At 40.0% G+C, this 22,536-nt stretch overlaps 3 protein-coding genes and 1 long non-coding RNA gene across 5 annotated transcripts; 3 read left to right on the forward strand and 1 right to left on the reverse strand.

The window, feature by feature from the left end:
* Positions 1–2,311: 2,311 nt before the first annotated feature.
* LOC113306694 lies at positions 2,312–5,878 on the forward strand. 2 transcript variants are annotated; one of them, XR_003338791.1, is made up of 3 exons: positions 2,312–3,308; positions 3,861–5,578; positions 5,665–5,878. XR_003338791.1 is itself a non-coding variant. In XM_026555602.1 (2 exons), the coding sequence occupies exon 1, from the start codon at positions 3,902–3,904 to the stop codon at positions 4,763–4,765; it is 864 nt and encodes a 287-aa protein (XP_026411387.1). In that variant the 5' UTR covers positions 3,776–3,901; the 3' UTR covers positions 4,766–5,578; positions 5,665–5,878. The 2 variants fall into 2 exon arrangements, 1 of the variants encoding a protein (XP_026411387.1); XM_026555602.1 differs by lacking the exon at positions 2,312–3,308 and having other exon boundaries at positions 3,776–5,578.
* A 9,475-nt stretch (positions 5,879–15,353) lies between these two features.
* LOC113305398 (primary amine oxidase-like) lies at positions 15,354–18,323 on the forward strand. Its single transcript, XM_026554443.1, has 5 exons — positions 15,354–16,785; positions 16,877–16,990; positions 17,102–17,554; positions 17,777–17,874; positions 17,962–18,323. Exons 1-5 carry the CDS (start codon positions 15,454–15,456, stop codon positions 18,170–18,172), a joined length of 2,208 nt encoding a protein of 735 aa, XP_026410228.1. The 5' UTR covers positions 15,354–15,453; the 3' UTR covers positions 18,173–18,323.
* Positions 18,324–18,582: 259 nt separating this feature from the next.
* LOC113305400 (protein LOW PSII ACCUMULATION 2, chloroplastic-like) lies at positions 18,583–20,416 on the reverse strand. Its single transcript, XM_026554445.1, has 2 exons — positions 19,973–20,416; positions 18,583–18,987 (listed from the first exon to the last, which is right to left on the reverse strand). The coding sequence occupies exons 1-2, from the start codon at positions 20,394–20,396 to the stop codon at positions 18,845–18,847; spliced, it is 567 nt and encodes a 188-aa protein (XP_026410230.1). The 5' UTR covers positions 20,397–20,416; the 3' UTR covers positions 18,583–18,844.
* On the forward strand, positions 20,386–22,427 carry LOC113305401. Its single transcript, XR_003338494.1, has 2 exons — positions 20,386–20,820; positions 22,170–22,427. It is a non-coding gene; the product is annotated as an uncharacterized LOC113305401 (long non-coding RNA).
* Positions 22,428–22,536: the final 109 nt, after the last annotated feature.

Below are 22,536 nucleotides of genomic sequence, written 5' to 3' on the forward strand. Positions count from 1 at the left end.
CTTCTGTAATTTTATAGTTACTGTTCATTTCCTTAGCTTATAATCACTAAGTTTTTAATTGTCTATAGTTTTGCTCTTTCCCTTTCTAGTCGTGAAGTTACATGCAATTTTACCCTGAATTAGTTGTGACTCGACAATACACTAAGCTTTTTAACTCGTACTCATCTTGTACAGTTCCTTATATATTTTAGTAATAGGTTTTTATTAGACTAATTTTCATGTCGGTGTTAGACTTATCTATTAGTTCTTTCTATCTATTAGCTATTCATTTTAACATGCATTGTGTCTGTGTAGTGTTAGTGTGCCATTTGACTTCCCCTTGGCTTCTTCTTCTTGGAATAGGAATTTGAAGACTCCTGTGAAACAACATGATTCTGAAATCAATACTGGTGTCTATGGGTGAAAACGGTTACTGCTGATTTTAGTAAATTCGTGTATGTGGATGAGAAACGAGTCTAAACCCTAAAAAATGTACTGCATGAGAGTACTTTTGATTCGAGAGATCAATCTGTACAAATCTGGCCTAAACCAAGAAATGGCCGTTCCAGACTTTCTTCGGTCACAAAGTGAAGGAGAAATGTTGGTTTTAGGGAGGGAAGCGAAGAAAGTGTTGAGACCAGAATCGTCATTCTGGAAGTGTGGGTGTTTTGTGACTTGTTTCCAAAAGTTGGACTGCCTAGCTGAATGAAAAATCTATCAGGTGATTTCTGAATGTTGTATTGTTATCCTGACCAAAACTTGTTTTTGGTGGAAATAGGTGAGACCTATTTATACAAGTCGCAACAAAACGTACCCTGGTCTCGTAGGAAGTGGAAACGGTTGAGCGGTGGAAGAAAAGAGTAACGAGTAACGCCTGGAATTGATGTTTCCATAATGAAGGATACGTTTCACCATTATTTCTTGCCATTTAACCGCCCCGCTTTATGACACTTTTTTGTAACGGGCGTATTGCACGCCGCACGCTGTAAACCGCCAGACCAATACCCTGATGAGTATCCCCCAGTTTGTGACATGTTTTGATGTCTCGAGTGTTTTCGTGGAAAACGTGTAGCATTTTGCTACGTTTGGAAAGTTGAAATTGAGAGGCTTGGCTCAAGTAAATAACATGTGATGCTATTAGGCTCGTCTTGGATGGTCGCCTAAAACTTGCCACAAGCTCGCCGGCTTGGTGGCGAACTTCGATGGCTGAGATCGCATCTTATGAAATAAGGGTATCCGTTGATTGTGGCTACCTTGTGTTGGCTCCTGAAGATGGCGCAATGGCGTTTTTGGTGCACGCCAGTGGCAATGCGGCATGGCTGGACTGGCTCGTGCATGTTAGTGGAACGGTGATGCAAGTGGCGCCTGGCGTAGCCATGTCCATTAGTTTTAGGCGGATGGTCGCCTGAAAGTTGCCACAAGTCTGTCATCTCGGTGACGAACTTGGATGGCTGAGATTGCATCTCATGAGGAAGGATAGCCGTTGATTATGCCTACCTTCTGTCGGCGCCTGGAAACTTTGTCTAAATTAGGGTTTAGCATGCCGAAACCCTAATTAGTATATATGGCATGCCGTTTGGCATGTGCGCATGGCATGCGCGTTTTGGCGAGTTTGGCATGTCGTTTGGCATGTGCACCTGGCATGCGACTTTGTCAAGTTAGGCATGCCGATTGGCATGTGCACCTGGCATGCGCGTTTGGCGGATTTGGGAAGCCAATTGGCTTTGTGACAATCTGGCGTGGTTTCCTCCTTTTCAACGCTGTGGCGAGTTTGAAGCAATCATATTGGTTAATGTAAGAGGGTCGGCCAAGCATGGGCGTGGCTACACTTCTGTGTGAGTGTGGAGGATTTAAAGCGACCTGATTGGTCGATGGTAAGTGGGGCCGACAAGCTAGGGCGTGGCCATACTTCCAGTGTGTTGTGGCAGATTTAATCGCCTAGTTTGGCTAAGCATAATTTTTCGACCAACAAGGTCTAGCGTACTGCGCGGGGCACGGAACCCTAATTTTGCAAATTAGTCGGATTTATGAGTTTTTCATGAGTTATCACAATAATTGGAAGGATTTTGTATGCTGCCATAAAAATCCTTATCTACAAAATGCAGTGTGCTTTCCGTCTGAGCATTTCGTGCAATGGCCTTAACTTTGGTACTAGGAGGTTCATGATGCTCCGTTGCGAGTGAACACAAATCCGTCATGACTTACCGATATTAAGGGTTCTGCCGGGGAACATAGCACGGGAAAGTACTCAGTGAGTCTTGTATTGGAGAGGTGCCGAAATTTACAGAGTGTTTGGGATGGTTGCTACATTCGCCAGTCTGGATAAATTTCATGTAAATATATCAAATGGCTCAATAAATATGTCGGTGGAGAGGTTAGAACTCACGAAACCGTTTCCTTGAAGAGTGACGTCAGATGCAAGGTTTTACGATTTTAACCCTAAGCTAAAAACCACAATAAACATTAAGTCCCCTGCTTAGATCAGAACAATGACATTGTTGCGGGGTATGCCTAAGATGGTAACGGACAAGGATAAAATCGAAACGACAAGTCATGAAGAGATTGTCAGGAAGATTTGGCCAACCTTTGCCGGGAGGCCCGAGGAATTTATGACCCTTGCATTGGTGTCTTTGCATAAATTCGGCTAGGCCATGGGGTGTTGGCATCAGCGTTGCATCTTTGGGTTGCTGATTGGCAGAGGTGGCACTGCAACCTGGTCCGTGGAAGGGGCACTGGCTGGCTCATAAAGGTAGATGGCGTTGGCTATGGAGCGGACTGCTGGCGCTGTCCATGGGGCGGACTGATGGCATTGGTCATGGAGCGGACTGATGGCTGGGACGCGGACTGATGGCATTGTATTGGGACGCAGACTGTTGGCGTCGGCTTTGGGTTGGTAGAGATGGCGCTGCTTTGAAAGGCTAAGATGGCGTCGTTGGCTTGGTGAAGATGACGCTGCTTTGAACGGCTAAGATGGCGCCGTTAGCTTGGTTTGGCCGTGGCACTGCTTGCTTGGCATGAAGCCGTTAGAGCTTGGCTTGGACGTGCGCTATCTTGTCTTGGTCGTGGCGTTGTCTTGGCACGCTTGGGACACGGAACTGCTGGCTCGGCTTGGGACACGGATTTGTTGGTTTGGATTGGCCGGGCGCGGGTCCGTTTACCTCTTTCCATGCATGCCCAAAAATAAGAAACCTTCCCCTATTCGAACTCCAAAAGATGACATGCCTATAAAAGGCGTCACCCCTCCTCTTTACCTCGTATTATTGGTTTTATTTCCACATCTTGGTGCTAGTGGCAGAGTGGTAGCAATAAAGCAGACGAGCATATTCCAGGTATGTATTCTAGTGTTTCTTCTTTAGCTCGTTCTTTTGTGTTGATTGAAACCCTAGCAGGCATATATTCCGTAAGTTTGTAGAAATATTTCAGTATGAATGATGCCTCTTTACCAGTAGTATTGCAGTAATGTTAGCCACCTCATTAGTAACGACGAAAACGAATATTATGCAAAGTAGGCATGCACGGGCGGATGACTGCTATTAATTATTTTCCCATGAAAACCTAGCTTTAGGGTTTCCCTTTTCTTTTACGGTCGTGAGCATAAATTACGTGGTGGGATGCACTCTTCTCTTTTACCGAGAGCACACCTCCTTTTTCTAGACACAGCTCTGGATAAGAGCGTGTTTTCCGGGGAAAAATACAGATTGTTGAAGCGAGCATCAGTCCCCATTCCTTCGGCTATGCGTGTTCCTTTTGACCATGTGTGCTATGACTTGTGACCAAAATAAATTGGCCTGTGACCAAAATAGATTCTCCGCCGGTGATAGAGTAGGCTTCATGCACTCTCTTTTTTTTTAGTAACTTTTTTTCGTTTTGCTCCGTTGTAGTTATTTTGAAGGCAAAAGCAACATAATAAAATTATGTTAGTATGTCACCTGAAGATATTCCCACCGCCATGTCGAAAAATGTTAGCAACTACAGACCCAACATGAGTGACGAATTTTTTACAAGGTCCGCCACAGTTAAGAGAAACCATCCCAAATATGTGGCTATCCTTCTGGGTGGTTCAGAAAATGAAGGAGACGCCCCATCGGTTCGGCCAGGACGCGTGATACAATTTTGTCTTCCGAAAAATGAGTATCTTGCTTCTCCTATTGACTTCAGGGCTTGTCAGAGTCCATTGCGCTCTTTTGAGGAGTGGATGCGGTTCATGATAAGTCAAGACCGCGTAAGAGACAGTCTGACTAGGGCGCAAATCCTCGATGCAATCATGGCTTCTGCAACACTTCAAATCAGGAAGAAAATCGTGGGTTTGGTCGCTTTCATCTCCAGATGGTGTCCGAACACTCATACGTCCATATGCAGGTGGAGCGAAATGACTATTTCCTTAGAGAGTGTAGCTGTCCTGTTGAATCTTCCAATAACAGGGAATCTTGATATCACCTTGTCTGATGAAGAAGAAGAAATGCGCGTCACTCTTGTTGCTAAGTCGACAGGGTTTGTTCGGAAAGATTATGAAACAAAGTGCTTCTACAGTTGGTGGGTGTCTGAATGGTTCTCGAAAGACTCGGTGCTGGATCAAATGAAAAATACACTCCACGTTGCGTCATTTATGGATCTGTGGTTATCTAGAGATATTCTTGATGACGGTTCCGGCAAGAAAGAGATAAGACATGATCTCATCAAACTGGCTATCAAATTGGCGAAAGGTGTTGTCCTCCATATCGGTGGTTTGTTTCTTGGATCTTTGTATACCCATATGGATCACTTGGGCGCGGATATATGCTTCTAAAGGTTACATGAAAGTAGACTCGTGTGTCGACATTACCTTCCTCCAAACGTAGTTGTGGGAGCATTTCAAAAGTTATGCTCCCAAGCCGTTGGCTTCACTTCCTGAATCCTATGGTGGTTCCAGGATACTCCGCTGGTTAAACAAGCATCCTAAATTTGGATCAAATCTCGTCGACATACTTGATAATGCATATGCAGTTAGCTTTCTTCATTGGGCTCCGGTCCATTCGTCCATAGTTCAGCCGAACACTTTCGCTGCTGCCCCAAATATGACTTTGCTTTATGCCGGAGAGAATATTAGCGTTGGAAAAATCATATTCATGCGAAGCTGTACACCTGGACACGTGCCATCTTTCTTCAGGGGATCTTATGAGGCAGTTCCTTATAATATTGACAGGGCTGCTCGGCATATGGGTTTTGACCAAGGAGTCCCATTTCTTCGTCAGTCGGCGGCTCCGAAAGAATTGTTGTCAGCTTTTTTTTATGCCAGTTTTCTTGCGCCGGGTAAAAATCTCCCTTTCCTGCTCTCAGAACGAAGTCCATCGACGATCTCCAAATACAATGTGTTCTGGAAGGATGAGTTTCTCGCCCTCCATGGGTTTGTAAATGACGTGATGAAACATCCCTGTGGCAAGCCTTCCTCTACATTTTAGCGGAACATCCATTGTTGAGGGAGTTTCCTACGGCTAAGAGGAAATCTCCCAGCCCGGATGTGGACAGTCCCCAGAAAAAAGAGCGAAGGTCTAAAAATCGTGCGAGTGGTTTTCAGTCGGATTCGACGGCTCTTGTGACTTTTAGTTCTTCCAATATGCGAGTATGTATGATTTTCTTCTTGATTTGGTCGTCTTGCATAAATATTCTGAATTGTTTCCATTGAACATCTCTTCCCTTTTGATTCAGGGTCTCAACAAGATAAACGCCTTTACCATACTTGCAAGTGGCCAAAAGGTGATGCCTTCTGAAGAAAAGTCCGGCGATACTGAGCCTCTCGGTGATGGGATTCCGGAAGAACCCTATATGTGATAATCGCAATCGCACGGTGTCTAACTAGTAGACAGAAGCAAGTACGGGTCGAACCCAAAGGAAGCGGTGGAAATACTCTAATCAATATCTCTAATGAACCAACCAAAAATGATTTTTTTGATTTTTAGAATGAGAAATGTAAAACGAAACAATAAAAATAAACTAAACTAATAAAAGAAATCCAATGGGAGAGTCGGTAACCAGGGTTTATAGTATCCACCACTATTTCTATTCAATTACTGAAATGAAACATAATTCATGAATATTTATTTATCGTCCTTTCTATCAACATCACCTATTATATTTATTAGAGTCGCAAATATCACTGGGACACCCTAAGCATGTCACATCAAAAGACTAAACCAAAGCATGAACCATCAAATTGCGTTAGCGAGAAAGTTATACGAAACTAAATTTAGGTCCTCAAATAATATCTGGCTATTCTAAGCTTACCCAATCAAATGATTTAACCCAAGCATGGAATATCAAAAAAGTAGACAAATATATTTTCGATCCTAACAATTATGCACAAAGGTTATACAAAACCGAAGCGACAACCCATCTTCATTAAATCGATAAACAATATTCGAAAATCAATCTATTCAATTCATAATAGTCTATTGCTTTATTAATCAATTCAAAATAGCCAATACTCAAAGTGGTTGCTATCGTAAACCCTAGTTAGAAGGTTAGCCGAAGATGACTTTCTCAAAAGCCATATATAAATTGAAAGATAATTTGCTAATAAAAATCGAAAATGGGAAAAATAGAACTTCAAACCGTGTAGGCTCTGTCGCCCTTTGTCTCCTTCTCAATCTCCGTTCCTCCTTCCAAGTTGCGGATCCAGTAGCCGGCCTCCCCCAAACTTTAGTTTCTGTTCCTTTCTATTATAGCTGATGCGAGTGTGTGATTAAGACCTAGCAGATAACTGCCAAGGCCCATCGGAAGATATAACGGGTATCCAAAAGTTAGACCTAGTGAAAACTTCTATTATCTCTCGGCCAACACTTTACTTCCCCCGGCTACAGCTTAACCACAGCACCACGTCCTTCCCTTGTCTTCTTTCTTTCACACGCACAACACCTGCCTTCCACTTTTTATCCCTATCTCGACTTCAGTTCATTCAGCTCCAAACTCCATCATCGGTCCATCTAACTTCAGCTCCTTTCTAGACTCACCAAGAGCTTCATAGCTTATGCCCAGTACTCCAACGACGATGTCTTCCACCTTCATCTGAATTCGACAAAGTCCCATCTAACACAAAGTTTGCAACCAAACTCCATCCCAGTCGAGAACTGCCAACCTTCTACTCCACAAAAACCACCAGAACCTCAGCTCCATTAATCAAGCCTATCTATGCCGGTTCCAAGGAGCTGATTCATCTCCATTACCAATCAATCTCAGCGTCAGCATCATCATCCATTCTTCCTCGTTCCCATCAGACACAAAACAAGCTCCTAATTTTCTCCATTACCAATCAATCTCTGTGTCAGCATCATCATCCATTCTTCCTCGTTCCCATCAGGCACAACACAAGCTTCTAATCTACTCCATTTGTCCAACCGGTTAACGGCAGCGGCAACATCAATTCAGCTGCTTTTCCGGTCGTTCTCATCATTCAAAACGAACCCAAAATGGCCACACACTCCATCTGTCTTCCATGCACTGCTTCTTCGAATGCCTGCTGCAACCATCACCTCCATTTTAACGTTTCTGTAGAGAGTTACTCGATGGAGTACTTGCTGCCATCTTCTTTCGATCACCTCCTTTACGAATACCATGACTGCCAAGAATTGATGCTCCAAACTCCGGCTATTGCACCTACTCCATATACTGAATCGATGGCAACATCTTGTACAAAACCATCCAACATATGACTACAAATGGAATTATCGAGACATCATTGTTGTTGTTGTTGAGCCTTCACCGAAATAACGAGACTCGTTCCCACCAGTGTAATTCAAATGCAGTTGGTCATAAAAAGAAATCAATTTCTTTAGCATCTGAACCGTGAGGCAGTAACTTAGGCGGTGCGGCCAACTCAAGCAAACAGCAAGGCAGCCCACCTTGGTGCTATGAACTGCAGTGTCAGTGCTTTTCCTCGCAAACACCTTTATAGCTTCTATTTAGCCATTATTTTCTGGATGAGCCAAATTCACTCGTACTTTCTACAAAAGCACTAAAATGATATTGTTAGCCAAAATGTTGAGTTCTAGCTAATATAAATATGGGTATAAAATTTAGCACATATGTGCTTATCACTCAGCAGTGAAGAGGAAGATGAAGAAGAAGAAAACTCAAAGTCTGATGGTGATGGGGAAGTTCTTCAGAGTGGGGTAGCGAGCCCTCTTCCAATCCCAGTGGGCCCACAGATGAGTCGGTGAGTCTCCCACACGTTCTCCTCTTGGACTATTTATTTATACCGCACAAATATTCAGTTGGTGGTGTTTACAGGAGGAGGCTGCTTCTGAAAATAATTCTAAGATGGAGATTCACGGAAATGAAGATATAACTGTGTCTCCAATCATGGAAACCGTACCCGCTGGTAATCTGGAGATGGAGATTGATCGTCGTGAAGATGTTGTTGTGTCCACGATGATAGGAAACACTCCCATGGCTGCAGGTGTGATTGTCGCCAAGGAATCCATGCTGGTCACGGAATCAATTGCAGGCGCCACTTTTGACCCTCCATTTTTGACTCCTCATGAAGGCCACGTGCTGATTGGAGGTTTCAGCGTACCAGTTAAGTATGAGGCGCTGTATACCAATATATGGGAAAGGTATGGACATATTGCCACATCCAAAAAGATCACTAGCCGATTTGCGCTGGTCAAGTGTGTGGAAGAAGCTTTTTCTTCGATTTATGACATGTGCAATGTGACTGGCCATACTGTTTCTGAAGATATAATCTCAAGATGGAAGTTTCACTGGGATGTGTGTGTGGGCTTTGAGTTCAACGTCTCCTGGTTCTGTGAAGGTCTTTCTGAGGTCCAAAGGTTGCAGGATGAAGCGGCTGACGGCCCTTCTGCCGATTTGATTAATCAACAGGAGACAGAAGTCGATAAGTTGTCACAGGAGTTGAAGCTGAAATAGGAGGCCCTCCAAAACGCGAAGGAGGATTTCTCTAAGAAGAGAAAGCCATTGCGGAATGTTTTTCTTTGATATCTTCTGACTTATTTTTGCTTAGGTTTTTTTTTTTTTGAAAGGCAAACGCAACGCCTAGTTTATGGTTTGATTTTTTTTTTTTTTTTGGATTTTGGATTGATAGATAATTGTTACCTATGAGGGTTTTTGGATTATTCTTTGGAATGAATTTTAGAATAATGCCGTTTTGATCATGACTGCTAGTAGCACAAATACTCCAATAGAGTCATGGAACCGTAAATGTTGTATGACGGTAGAAAGCATGGGATGAAATTTTAGGGATAACATGGCTATCGGTTCCTATTGTCAACGTGAAAACTTGAAGTAGCAGATTATGTACTTTGTCTAACAAGACTTACTCACTTTTAGGGAACAAAATGGATCTTCCGGGCGTAAGTCTGAGTTTTGTGGGCGACGCCGTTGTGATATGAGAAGTCCCCAGTCATTCCTCATCGTGTAATAACTGACAACTGAGCCGTTGAACCCTGAGTTATTTGCTTCTACCATCTTGATATCCGGGTTGAAGAATGAAATTTGGAATTGGAAGTTGATATTGTAACCGAGAGATTAATCTCCCACTGTGGTCACCAGTTGTTTGTGGATGAAAACGGTTTCTGCTGATTTTGGTAAATTCGTGTGTGTGGATGATAAACGAGTCTAAACCCTAAACAATGTACTGCACGGGAGTACTTTTAATTCGAGAGATCAATCTGTACAAATCTGGCCTAAACCAAGAAATGGTCGTTCTAGACTTGCTTCGGTCACAAAGTGAAGGATAAGGGTTGGTTTTATGGAGGGAAGCGAAGAAAGTGTTGAGACCAGAATCGTCGTTCTGGAAGTGTGGGTGTTTTGTGACTTGTATCAGAAAATTGGGCTGCCTAGCTGAATGGAAAAGATATCAGGTGATTTCTGAATGTTGTATTGTTCTCCTGACCAAAACTTGTTTTTGGTGGAAATAGGTGAGACCTATTTATACAAGTCGCAACAAAACGTACCCTGGTCTCGTAGGAAGTGGAAACGGTTGAGCGGTGGAAGAAAAGAGTAACGGGTAACGCCTGGAATTGATGTTTCCATAATGAAGGATATGTTTCACCATTACTTCTTGCCATTACTAACCGCCCCACTTTATGACACTTTCTTGTAACGGGCGTATTGCACGTCGCACGCTGTAAACCGCCAGACCAATACCCTGATGAGTATCCCCCAGTTTGTGACATGTTTTGATGTCTCGAGTGTTTTCGTGGAAAACATGTAGCATTTTGCTACGTGTGGCAAGTTGAAATTGAGAGGCTTGCCTCAGGTAAATAGCATGTGATGCTATTAGGCTCGTCTTGGCTGGTCGCCTAAAACTTGCCACAAGCTCGTCGGCTTGGTGGCGAACTTCGATGGCTGAGATCACATCTTATGAAATAAGGGTAGCCGTTGATTATGGCTACCTTGAGATCGCATCTGGCGTGGATTCCTCTTTTTCAACGCTGTGGCGAGTTGAAGCAACCTGATTGGTTAATGTAAGAGGGTCGGCCGAGCATGGATGTGGCTGCACTTCTGTGTGATTGTAGCGGATTTAAAGCGACCTGATTGGTCGATGGGAAGTGGGGCCGACAAGCTAGGGCGTGGCCATACTTCCAGTGTGCCGTGGCGGATTTAATCGCCTAGTTTGGCTAAGCATAGTTTTTCGACCAACGAGGTCTAGTGTACTGCACGGGGCGCGAAACCCTAATTTTGCAAATTAGTCGGGTTTATGAGTTATCACAATAATTGGCTGGATTTTGTATGCTGCCAAAAAAATCTTTATCTACAGAATGTAGTGTGCTTTCCGTCTGAGCATTTCGTGCAATGGCCTTAACTTTGGTACTTGGAGGTTCATGCTACTCCGCTGCGAGTGAACACAAATCCGTCATGCCATACCGATATTAAGGGTTATGCCGGGGAACATAGCACATGAAAGTACTCAGTGATTCTTGTATTGGCGAGGTGCCGAAACTTACAGAGTGTTTGGGATGGTTGCTACATTCGCCAGTCTGGATAAATTTCATGTAAATATATCGAATGGATCAATAAATATGCTGGTGGAGAGGTTAGAACTCACGACACCGTTTCCTTGCAGAGTGACGTCAGATGCAAGGTTTTACGATTTTAACCCTAAGCTAAAAACCACCATCAACAACTGGCTATGGTCGACATGGTTGCATTTTTTTGAAGATGCTGCCCTCACCATCAAAATCTTCGATTGTGGAAAAGGTTATACCATCATCCTCAATCATTAAGAAGAAATCTATTTCTTGTACAGGCCATGGTGACACTTTTATCAGACTAGTTCGTGATAGAAGGGCTCAGGAATCCATCTTGATATCTCGAGCAAATATGCTCAATTTTCACACCTTGTTTGTGGATCCTTACACACTGCCAGTATTAGAAGACTATTCATCGGGTACCGATGGAGAAAGCATGTTTCCTAGTCTCCTGAAGAATCATAAAGGATTTCGTTGTTTCTGCATTTTTAGTTCTAGGACCTTAATTCGTTAGAACTTATCGCGTTGTGCTCTTTTCCTTAGTCGAGGTTTTATCCCTTTGGGTACGGGTTTTCTTCGCTAAGGTTTTTAACGAGGCAACATATGCGTGTCCAACACCTCTTGGTGGTTTTATCATTTATTTTCTACCTTCTATCTTTTACTTTTCTTGTAATTCTTTTAATTTATATGTTTCTTCTCGTATACCATTCTTTTTAGATGGTTATACTTCTGTTGTAATTTTGACTCCTTTGGAGCTCTAGTTTCTTAATGCAATGCCTACTTTACAAAAAAAAAAAAAAAAAAAAAAGAAAAAAAGGAAAGAAAAAAAAAAAAAAAGACATAGTTATTAAAAGTTTATATCTGGTCATCTTTGTTAAGATGTCGTGGAATTATATTTAATTAGACAAACATTTCGATGTCCACGATCCAAAATCAAACGATACTAGCCTAACAATTAAAGGTACATTCCAAAAGTATTTTTGGGAAATTGTACTAGTTTGAAATTTCAAAATCAAACGATACCTTTAATTGCGTGTTAGCAGACATTACTATTCTTCACGTCTTGTTACAGACGGGACCGATAAATACGTCTAACCAAACAAGTTTTAGACAACATTCAAATGGAACGTAATTTAAAGTTGCGACTCACACCGGACGGATTTATTGAAAGCGTTTCAGCAAACGCTTTTTTAAACAACGCCTCACACTCACATATTTATAAATAACGACCCACTTGTGAAACGTTTTTAAAAATGGCATCCAACATCTAACGTGTTTTAAAACACATGTTCCACGGTACTTGCAAATGCATCTAGCTATATATGAGAATTGCCAAATTAAATTGTCATATTCAGCAACCTCATTTGACAACTTTGACAATCTAGACTGCGCCTCGTTTTATTGCCATATATCGCTTATAGCAACAACACTACGATTGCTTTAGTGGACTCAAAATAAATAAATCCTTCATTAACCATTCATAACAATTACCTTTGGGGCATACGGTTTTCACATTTTAATAAAGTGCCACACTTTCAATTTCATGTTTAAGAAACTGCCACCGTTTTTTTCAGAATTTATTTAATACCACACATTTGACATTTTCCATTCAAAAAAATTATTGACATTAGTTAGTGCATAGGTGGCAGTTACCCATCCTAGTAAAAGACATCTACATCCTCAAATCGTCTCAACCATTCACCGACCAATGACAGCTTGGGTTTCTTACTCTTCTTGATTCAACAAAACCCTTGTCAGTGCCCATCACAAAGTCAGTCCAACAACTACCCCTTTCATTACCAATTCAAGCCAACAGAATCCATGGGAATTACATTAACACCAAGTTGTTTTCTTAACTAAGTTTACTGCCAAAACTTTTCCTGAATCACCACATATTTCTCTGCCCCCATCAATCTCATAAAATTGCTTTAGACTCATATGAACCCAGCCATCATAACTCATGGAAAATACCTCCACAAGCAATTTTCAGCAACATCCCTTGTGCACAGGCTCAACTAACATAAACTGAGCTTGAAGAGGTGAAGAAAAAGTCATTTAGGCCTTTTATCGAACACCTGATGTGTCATTCTCATCTTGCTGTAACATTGAACTTTCTATAGCTTCTATACTCACCCAAACACCTGCAAATTCAATTCAAAACAAACCCATAGTTCAGAAACCATTCAACAATAATAAATCTCCAAATCCAATCCCAATTATCAACCAACAACACCATTATCTTCTCTGGTTCAATTGGTCTTCAAAGTCCATCAACTGCTCAACATTTCGTATTCATTTCAGCATGCAAGTCGAGTTATAAAAGCTCTTGATGGACCCTGGCAAATACCCATCGTAGACTCCCAAAAATCAGACACGGAAGCAGCAGATTTCCACCTGAATTTCAGCTCAATTTCTTCCCCTTTTCTGGTTCCGAACGCCAACAAATTCACCATATCCATCTCTTTCTCATTCGTACCAACCTCTTACAACCCATTACAATTCATACCCAATTGAAAGCTTACCATGACCACCAACGATTACCTCTGGATTTTCTTGCTTTCGATTTAAGAACCCTAACAACAATCACCAATTCTATCAATCAAATTGAAACAATAATAGAAATATTAATTAAACCCAATCACCAGATTTTTCTCCTTAATTCATCACTCAATCAATTTTCCCCTCTTAGCACTCCCAATCTTCTAAATTCATTCATGGAGAACCTATACGGGCAGCGACACCAAAAGAAAGGCAGGTTGTTATTCTTTTCTTTTTTTGTTTACCGGTGATAATGATGGTGAACCTGCGACTAGTATAACAGGCTTTTCAAGGGTAAATATGTAAATCGCGGCAGATTCTTTTTACCGAGTCAGCGAAAAAGACCAAGTATGTGGGTCCTGACGGAAAAACTAACGGTTGTGGCATTTAATTAATATTGAAAAAAACGGTGACAGTTTCTTAAACATGAAATTGAAAGTGTGGCACTTTCTTAAAATTTCCAATAAACTATTGTTTTTCCTTTGAATCCCACAACGGGAATCGAGGTAAAAACATCTTCATCTGACTCTAAACACTCATCTAATAGAAAGATATATATTTATGAAAATATTGATAAACTGCCCCACTCTCAATTTCGGTTTAATAAATTGTTCCCGTTTTTTTCAACTTTTCAAAACTGCCCCACTGTTAACTTTTCCATCCAATTTTTTACTTATTTACCCTTTACTTGTCACGTTTATCTTCTACTTCATTTTTTCAGGTTCGTCGAGCTCGGTTCATGGATTTAGGGTTCAGGGTTAAAAGTTCATGGTTCAGGGTTCACGGTTCACGATATAGTTCAGGGTTAGGGGTTTAGGGTTCATAGTTCAGGCTTCATTGTCCATGGTTCACGATATAGTTCAGGATTAGGGGTTTAGGGTTCAGGGTTACGGTTCATGGTTAGGGTTCATAGTTCACGACATAGTTTAGGGGTAAATATGACTTTTTAACAGGTGAGATAACTGCCACTTTGCATGTAACGGGATGAAAAGCGTTATTTGAAAAAAAACGGGACAGTTTAGAAAATTGCAAAAAAGCGGAGGCACTTTTTTTATCCTAATTCAAAATTGGACCACTTTATCAAAATTCCATATATTTATTGAATGATTCTATACGAATGGTGAAAGTGGACTAAAAAAAACCGTTCACAGACACATAAAATAGGTGGGCCCCACGGTTTGGGGAAAAGCAGGGATCCCATTTAAGGATTGGGATATTGTTTTAAGGTAGTCCATTTTCACTGTTTATGGAGAGTTTTTGATGTTTATTTTAGATTTCCACCGTCTTTTCTCGATATTTTCACAAGTAGGCAGTACTCAGTAGCCAACAACAACAGAAGGTCCGTACATTTCCAATATTTTACGTAAGCCCAGGCGACTCAGGGATAACAAGGATTCCCAAGGTTGAAAGTCCGAATTATTCTCCCAATGATCCAAGTGCGAAAACATTTCCCTACCTACACAAACTTTTGCGCCAACACACTATCACAAGTGAGAGAGACACTATGTAACCGGCTAGCCAGATGGGGGTGTGGAAATGAACAAGAGATTCAGAATGGTCTATTCTTTTGCTAGTTTTGCACCCTATGTCCCTTGGCTATGTGACCAATTTGACTAAATCTATCACAGTTGACTGAATATTTTTGGCAAAAAAATTCAATTGGGATTTGATAAGAAAAAAAAGCAAACAAGAATATCCTCTAAACTGATAAAATGACAAAACACTGAAAGAGATTCCACCAAATGGATCATGACTCTCCACCCACCAAAACAAACTTTTTCATTTTTGATTGGGATAATGATGATGCAATCAGAGTAACAACAAAAAATTCACACTCGTCTTCATTTCCATTGATCACTCTCACTCTCACTGTCTTATCTTCACTCTAGCTAGAGAGACAAACAATTCTCTATCTCTGGTTCTATATATCTCCCCCTCACTACAACTTAGATTGATATCAAGATAGAGAGATATGGAGTCAAGAGTTCTACTTCGTTTCATGTTTATTATCATAACAACTCTACTTCTCTTCCTCTTCACTAAATCATGGTTCAATCTAATCCCAAACAAATCAGACCAACTAACCTGCTCAAACTATTCTCCATGGTGCACTTCCAAGAATAGATTCCAATCCAAATCAAGCAACAATCTCTTTTATCCGGTTAACCAAAAAACAATCAGAGATCATAAATCTCATATCCCACACCACCCATTAGACCCATTAACAATCATAGAAATGAACAAAGCTAAATCCATCCTCTTATCTTACCCGCCTTTTACTATTTCTTCATCTTCTTTTACCATCCATTCACTAGTCTTAGAAGAACCAGAAAAGGAACTAGTTTTAAAATGGAGAAAAGGTGACAAACTTTTACCAAGAAAAGCTTCAATCATAGCACTTCTTCATGGTCAAGCCCATGTAATCACTATTGACTTAGAGTCAAACAAAGTCATACACCATGATATTAGGGAAACTAAAACTGGTTACCCAACTATGACTATAGAAGATATGAATTCAGCAGCATGGGCACCCCTTTCTGATGCTAATTTCAACCGGACGATCGTTAGCCGCGGCGTTGATCTTGCTGATCTTGCATGCTTACCACTTTCAACTGGATGGTTTGGCACCAAGGAAGAAAAGAGAAGGCTGATTAAAGTCCAATGCTACACCATGCAAGGTACAATAAATTTTTATATGAGACCCATTGAAGGGTTGACAGTTCTTCTTGATATGGATACTAAACAGGTTGTAGAAATGACAGATTTAGGCTTAGATATTCCAATACCTAAAGCTTCAAATACTGATTATAGATTTTCTAAACAGCCGAACAAACCCTTAATGATGAGGGTTCTAAACCCGATTTCAATTGAACAACCAAAAGGTCCAAGTTTTGAGATAGAAGATGGTCATTTAGTTAAATGGGCGAATTGGGAGTTTCATTTAAAACCCGACCCAAGAGCTGGTGTGGTTATTTCTCAAGCTAGGATTAGGGATTCTGAAACTGGGGTTCTAAGAAGTGTCATGTATAAAGGATTAACTTCGGAGTTGTTTGTACCTTATATGGATCCTACTGATGCTTGGTATTTTAAGACTTATATGGATGCTGGTGAATATGGGTTTGGCTTACAAGCTATGCCACTTGACCCACTTAACGATTGTCCTCGATATGCATGTTATATGGATGGAGTGTTTACTGCTTCCGATGGAACGCCGTTCATTCGGTCCAATATGATATGTGTCTTCGAAAGCTATGCTGGTGATATTGGTTGGAGACATGCTGAAAGTCCTATAACAGGAATGGAGGTAAAATTAGCTTCTAATTTTGTCAGAAAGTTGTATTGTTCATTGCCATATAAGATGGTGCAAATGAGTGTGTTTGACATTTTATCTGCAGATTAGAGAAGTGAGACCAAAGGTGACCTTGGTGGTTCGAATGGCAGCCTCAGTTGCAAACTATGATTACATTGTAGACTGGGAGTTCCAAATGGATGGACTTATCCGTGTCAAGGTATCTCTACTTTCTACAATTCAGTTACAGTGCTAGGTGATTTAATTCAAATACCTTTACTATCAGAAAGATACTCCAGAATTCTCATTTTTGGCTCAAATATCCTGTCAGGTTGGACTCAGTGGAATTCTAATGGTTAAAGGCACCCCATATGACAACCTGAACAAGGTGCCTAAAAATGAGAAACTTTACGGTACTATACTGTCAGAAAATGTTGTAGGCGTCATCCACGATCACTATGTCACCTTCTACCTAGACATGGATGTCGATGGATCAGACAATTCTTTTGTGAAGGTAAATCTAGTCAGAGAAAATACATCACCAGAAGAGGGGTCACCAAGAAGAAGTTATCTGAGAGCTGATAGAAACATAGCCAAGACTGAGAAGGATGCACAGATCAAACTCAAATTATACGAACCTTCAGAATTTCATGTCATTAATCCATCCAAAGAGACTAGAGTTGGAAATCCTGTTGGTTATAAGATTGTTCCTGGTGGTACTGCAGCTAGTTTACTTGATCATCTGGATCCTCCACAGAAAAGAGGAGCATTTACAAACAACCAGGTACAGTAAATAATAGTTTTATTGTTGGCTTAGAGTTCCTACAGACTTAATACCTGACATGCTAATTTCCAGCTTCTTACAAAATTTCTACATAAAAAAATAGGCTATGTCAGTTTACATTTAACACTATGTAACCCAAAGAACCGCATGTTTGGATTGAATTTTCTCAACTACCTTGTGTTCTTATCAAACTATGCTTGTTGAATTTTTCTTGGAAATCAGATATGGGTGACACCATACAACCGGAGCGAGCAATGGGCAGGGGGGCTGTTTGTGTACCAAAGCCATGGGGAAGACACTCTAGCTGTTTGGTCTGAGAGGTGAGACTTGTTGCAATTTCTCCCTATGAAATGTTAGGTTCCAAAATTGGCTTCTGTTCTCTATGAACATGTTACTTCTATGTGCAGGGACCGGCCTATCGAAAACAAAGACATTGTGTTGTGGTACACATTAGGGTTTCACCACATACCGTGCCAGGAGGATTTCCCTATCATGCCGACAGTGTCTTCGAGTTTCGACGTAAAGCCAGTTAATTTCTTTGAAAGCAACCCAATTCTAAGAATGCCACCAAATCTTGAGAAGGATTTGCCTATTTGCAAAGCTGCTGCTTCTGCTTGAATGTAGCTTTTCAATCTTAGTTAGATCTAAGAATTCAGACCATGTGTATGACCGAATGATGCAGAGAGAAACATTCTGAAGAGCATCTACTATTTATGTATATATGCAAATAATGTCTTTGAATTAAATAGTCTCCTAAAATTCTATACTACTTGAAGGGAAAATTAAAATAAAATAATTAAGATCACCAGGGAGATTTCTCCCTTCATTCCTGACATGCGAGAGTCCAAAGGACTGCACATGTTCCAGGGATAAGCCAAGATCGTGTAAAGAGAAGGAATAGGACCAAACCCAGCTAAAATAAGAAGAAAAGTACATTATGGCTTCTCTTCTGTATATCATCCTGTTCTTCACACGTTCTATTTGAAATTGGATGAAATTCACATGGCAACAAAGCAAGACCAAGATCCTTGGACCGTCACAGGGGTGCAAATATATTTTATCTAAAAATACCACACAGGAGCAGTTGTTGTTGAACAGGTGAGTTGGTGTTTCATTTTCAGAAAATTACTCATTCTATATTTATTGTGCCATCATTGTACAGTTTTCATTTATCTCGGTACAGAAAATAAAGTTAAAAAGGTATGATTAATACCAGATATTTACTCAGACATTGACCCTCGGTGTTGGCCTGCAACCGTTGAATGAAACTAGATCCCGCTGCAAACCAATTTATTCTTTTTTTGATTCCTCACTTTGGAAGTATTTCACGACTCCATATACAACACTTCCAGCCAAGAACAGTAAGACTGTTGGGGTGAAAATTGGGTACACATACTTCACTATAAATTTATCCCAGTCCTCTGGAAGGAATCCTGCAAAGAGTAATATGTTTTTGTATGAGAACATCATGATAGAAAAAGTTCGAACAAAACATCACACTACTTCACGAGTAACAAATAATAATTTAAAATAAAAAACCAACAAAGTAAGTCCTGTAGATTCTTTTATTGGAGCATATTCCCACCATTAAATAAGTATCACATAGCACTTGCTTCAATCAACTTGGAATGCACTAAATTAGAATTTCAACAAAAGTTAAGAGTTCATGAGCAAGAAAGTTGGTAGTTCATTATCCATGTCGTCATCCATCAAATTTATAAAGCTTATTAAGATGCGGATTCCGACTTTAGCTAAGAAGTACACTCAAAGAAGCAGTATCATCAAATACAGACGCAAGTTCAACACACATTAAAGAATGGTTTATAAAGTTGGTATTTCATTATCCATGTCGTCATCCATCTAATTTGTAAAGCTTATTAAGATGCATATTCCTACTTTAGCAAAGTAAGCACGCTCAAAGAAGCAGTATCATCGAATACAGCCGCAACTTTAACACACACATTAAAGAATGATTATGACATTATTCAATATGATACCTTTAGAGGGTACGCTTTGAGGTAACATATTTTACCAAGAATTCAGAAGCTGATCTTAGACTTAAGTACAAGTAAACCACCTTTTCCACTTTATATATACTACATACAAAGAGAAAGCATAAAACAGGAATACAAAAATTGTAGAACATATGTTTCTCATTAATGCTTTTAGAGACCAAACATGTCTTTAATCGTGAATTAAATGTGTTTCTCTATGAGGATCTTCAATAATTTCACATACTTGCACCTATAGTAACATGAGCATAATGTGGTTGGCAGCAACTAGTTACAACTTTATAGAATTAACTATCACATTGTCTTTAATCATCCAACTAACTGGTCAAGCAATTGTACTATTTTGTAACTAAAATTGAGAAATAAAATAAAATGAAAAGCAACATGTAAGAAAAGCAAATATTACCTGATGCAGAAAGAGTAAGTCCCTCAATAAGAATGAGAGAACCAAGACCCAACCATGTAAGAACAAAAGCACCTTCAACCCCACCCTGCTCTACTGAAACCTGTTTTTCTTTCTTATTCTTATCTGACAAATAGCTTGGTTTTTGCAATGGAGTTCGACGAATTACAGCTGCCCTTTCTCTGTTTTTACCCGGTTTTTTCTTATTAGTTTCATTTGAAGAAGATGAAGAAGAACCAAAACCAAGACCTGTTTTATTAGTATTTTTGGATGTTGATGTCAAAACTGAAGAAGAACTTTCTTGTTCAGGTTTTGATTCTGATGAAGACGATTCAGCTGCTTTCACAATGAATCTGGTTTTAGTTTCGAAGGAAAGATGAAATGAGGGTTTGTGTAGAAGAACTAAAGATTGAATCGGTAGTGCCATTTTTTATCGAGCTTTAAGTGATTGGTTGTAGTGAGTTTAAACTCTGAGAAGATATTAATGGGTCGGATCCAAACCAAATTTAACCCGACTCCAGAAATCTCCCCCCGTTTAATGAGCGCAAGAGCAATCTGAAATCGAGTTAGGTAACAGCAGCCGTTGGATCTCCTCAAATTTAAAATGTGGACCATTAGATGATCGAATATTCTCTAAAGATTCCCGTCACAGGTGTTTTTTTGGTTACTCGACAAAAATAACCCTACCAAAATAAACTTCTTCCCAAGTTCTCCTCCGACTTCTTTCCTTTCTCAGTTTTCCCGCAGAAAAATTCCTTCTATCATTCCACTGAAACCGTTCGACTCACAATAATGTGAAATTAACCTTCGCCTCAAGTTTCTTCTCGGTTTTCATGCAATTAGCTCGATAGGTATGTGATTCTGAAATCATTCTGTATTGTAATTTCGAATTCTAAGTTCGTAACTATTTTGGGTTTTGCATAGTTGTGTTTTAATGGAAGAAATCATTCTGTGTTGTAATTTGGAATTCTAGGGTTTGTAAAGTTTAGGGGTTTGCATAATTTGTGTTTTTATGTAAGAAATCATGCTGTATTGAATTCTAGGGTTTGTAATTTTTAGGGATTTGTGCAAATCTCATCACATAAATGGTATTTTTTTAAGGTCTCTGATGAATTTGACAGGGAGTATCACCAGCAAGTTCAATTTATAATTAGCAAGGATGTGTAATTAGTCCTCTAATAAATTATTGGAAGCATTCAGACTTGCTTATGTATCTTTTTAGATTATTGAGCTGAAAATCTACACTTGAGGTTTCTACAATTTCTTGATATCTAAGTAGTTGGCAGCAAAACAAAAAAAAATCAAAGAGGAAAGTTAGGCAAAATTTGTATTTTGCTCCCAGATACCTCTTTCTGTTAGGTGAGGAAGCACGATCTAAAGCCATTTAATTCAACAAGATAAACCTTCGTATGATCAGCCTCTAGAGAAACAATTTCGCAAATTGTGAGGCAGAAATACAAACTAATAATGGATGATCAATTAAATGATTGTTGAAACAGTTCGTTTCAAAAAGATTAATCATAACGTGAATAGCTGGTAGATATATATGCCTTTCATTTTACGTTAACTTTGCACAAACTTCAGTTTCATTTGACATTTGGCCGTGTAAAGAATCTTTCCTTTCCTTTGAAATGTGTATTTTTTATGTAAGGGAGTATAGAGTTTCGAATTTGTAAGGTTATTTTTAAGGCTGCTAGATTAAGTAGTATGTTCCCAGGCAGGGCCATTCGTCACAGAATTAGTTCAATTTCTTGGTGTACCAGAAACATTCTTAATTGTGGCCAACTTCTGCTCCGGGGTTCGAGTGGACTTGACAGCAAAGAATATTATGAGGGGCAACAAATTTTTTTGAAATTACAGAGGAGTATGGGGAAGATAACTTATTGGTAATTTGGTAGAGTCAGAGAGTCTCTTCCACAAAACAGTACTTCGTAACTGGAAGGATTGTGTTTTATCCCTTCATAGTTCTTAACCGGGTACTCCAAGAGCTGAAAAGCTCCCGATTGTGAGCAAATGTTTGAGTGCTCTGTCCATGATGGCTTGCCGTGAGGTTAATTAGGTTATAGTCTTATAGTGGAAGGCTAAATAGTAAATTGTTGTTGTAAGTCTAATTAGTGTATATATTTTCGAACTTGATTAGCTATTTGGTTAATTACCCTGTAATCCTGTATGGTTTTTTTGATTTGTATATTTGTTGTAGGGTTAATCGACAAAAGTGTTAGTAACGAACGGGTAGGATGTTCGTGAGACATTGAGGCCTGGGAATTATCAAAGAAGAAGTTTCATGCTGAACCACTCAATAGCTGGGTCCATGCAGCTGAGATTCGACTACGGGTCACCGCTAGAACGAGTACTGTAATTGTTGTTTATCCAGATGTCTGAACTTATGTGAAAAAAATTGTTGAATTATTAACTTCTGATTGATAGAAGGAGAAAAGAAAATCGTTTTACTGATGCATTTTGCTGTTGTGACATAGTTCTGCAAACATGAAAAGGTAAGTATGAAAAGAGTTGGTGTTTGCCGAACGCACGTCAGCGAACACAGATGGATCAAAGTGTCATGAAGT

The sequence above is a fragment of the Papaver somniferum genome, chromosome 8 (genome assembly GCF_003573695.1).
Source record: "Papaver somniferum cultivar HN1 chromosome 8, ASM357369v1, whole genome shotgun sequence".
In the NCBI taxonomy this organism is placed as follows: Eukaryota; Viridiplantae; Streptophyta; class Magnoliopsida; order Ranunculales; family Papaveraceae; genus Papaver; species Papaver somniferum.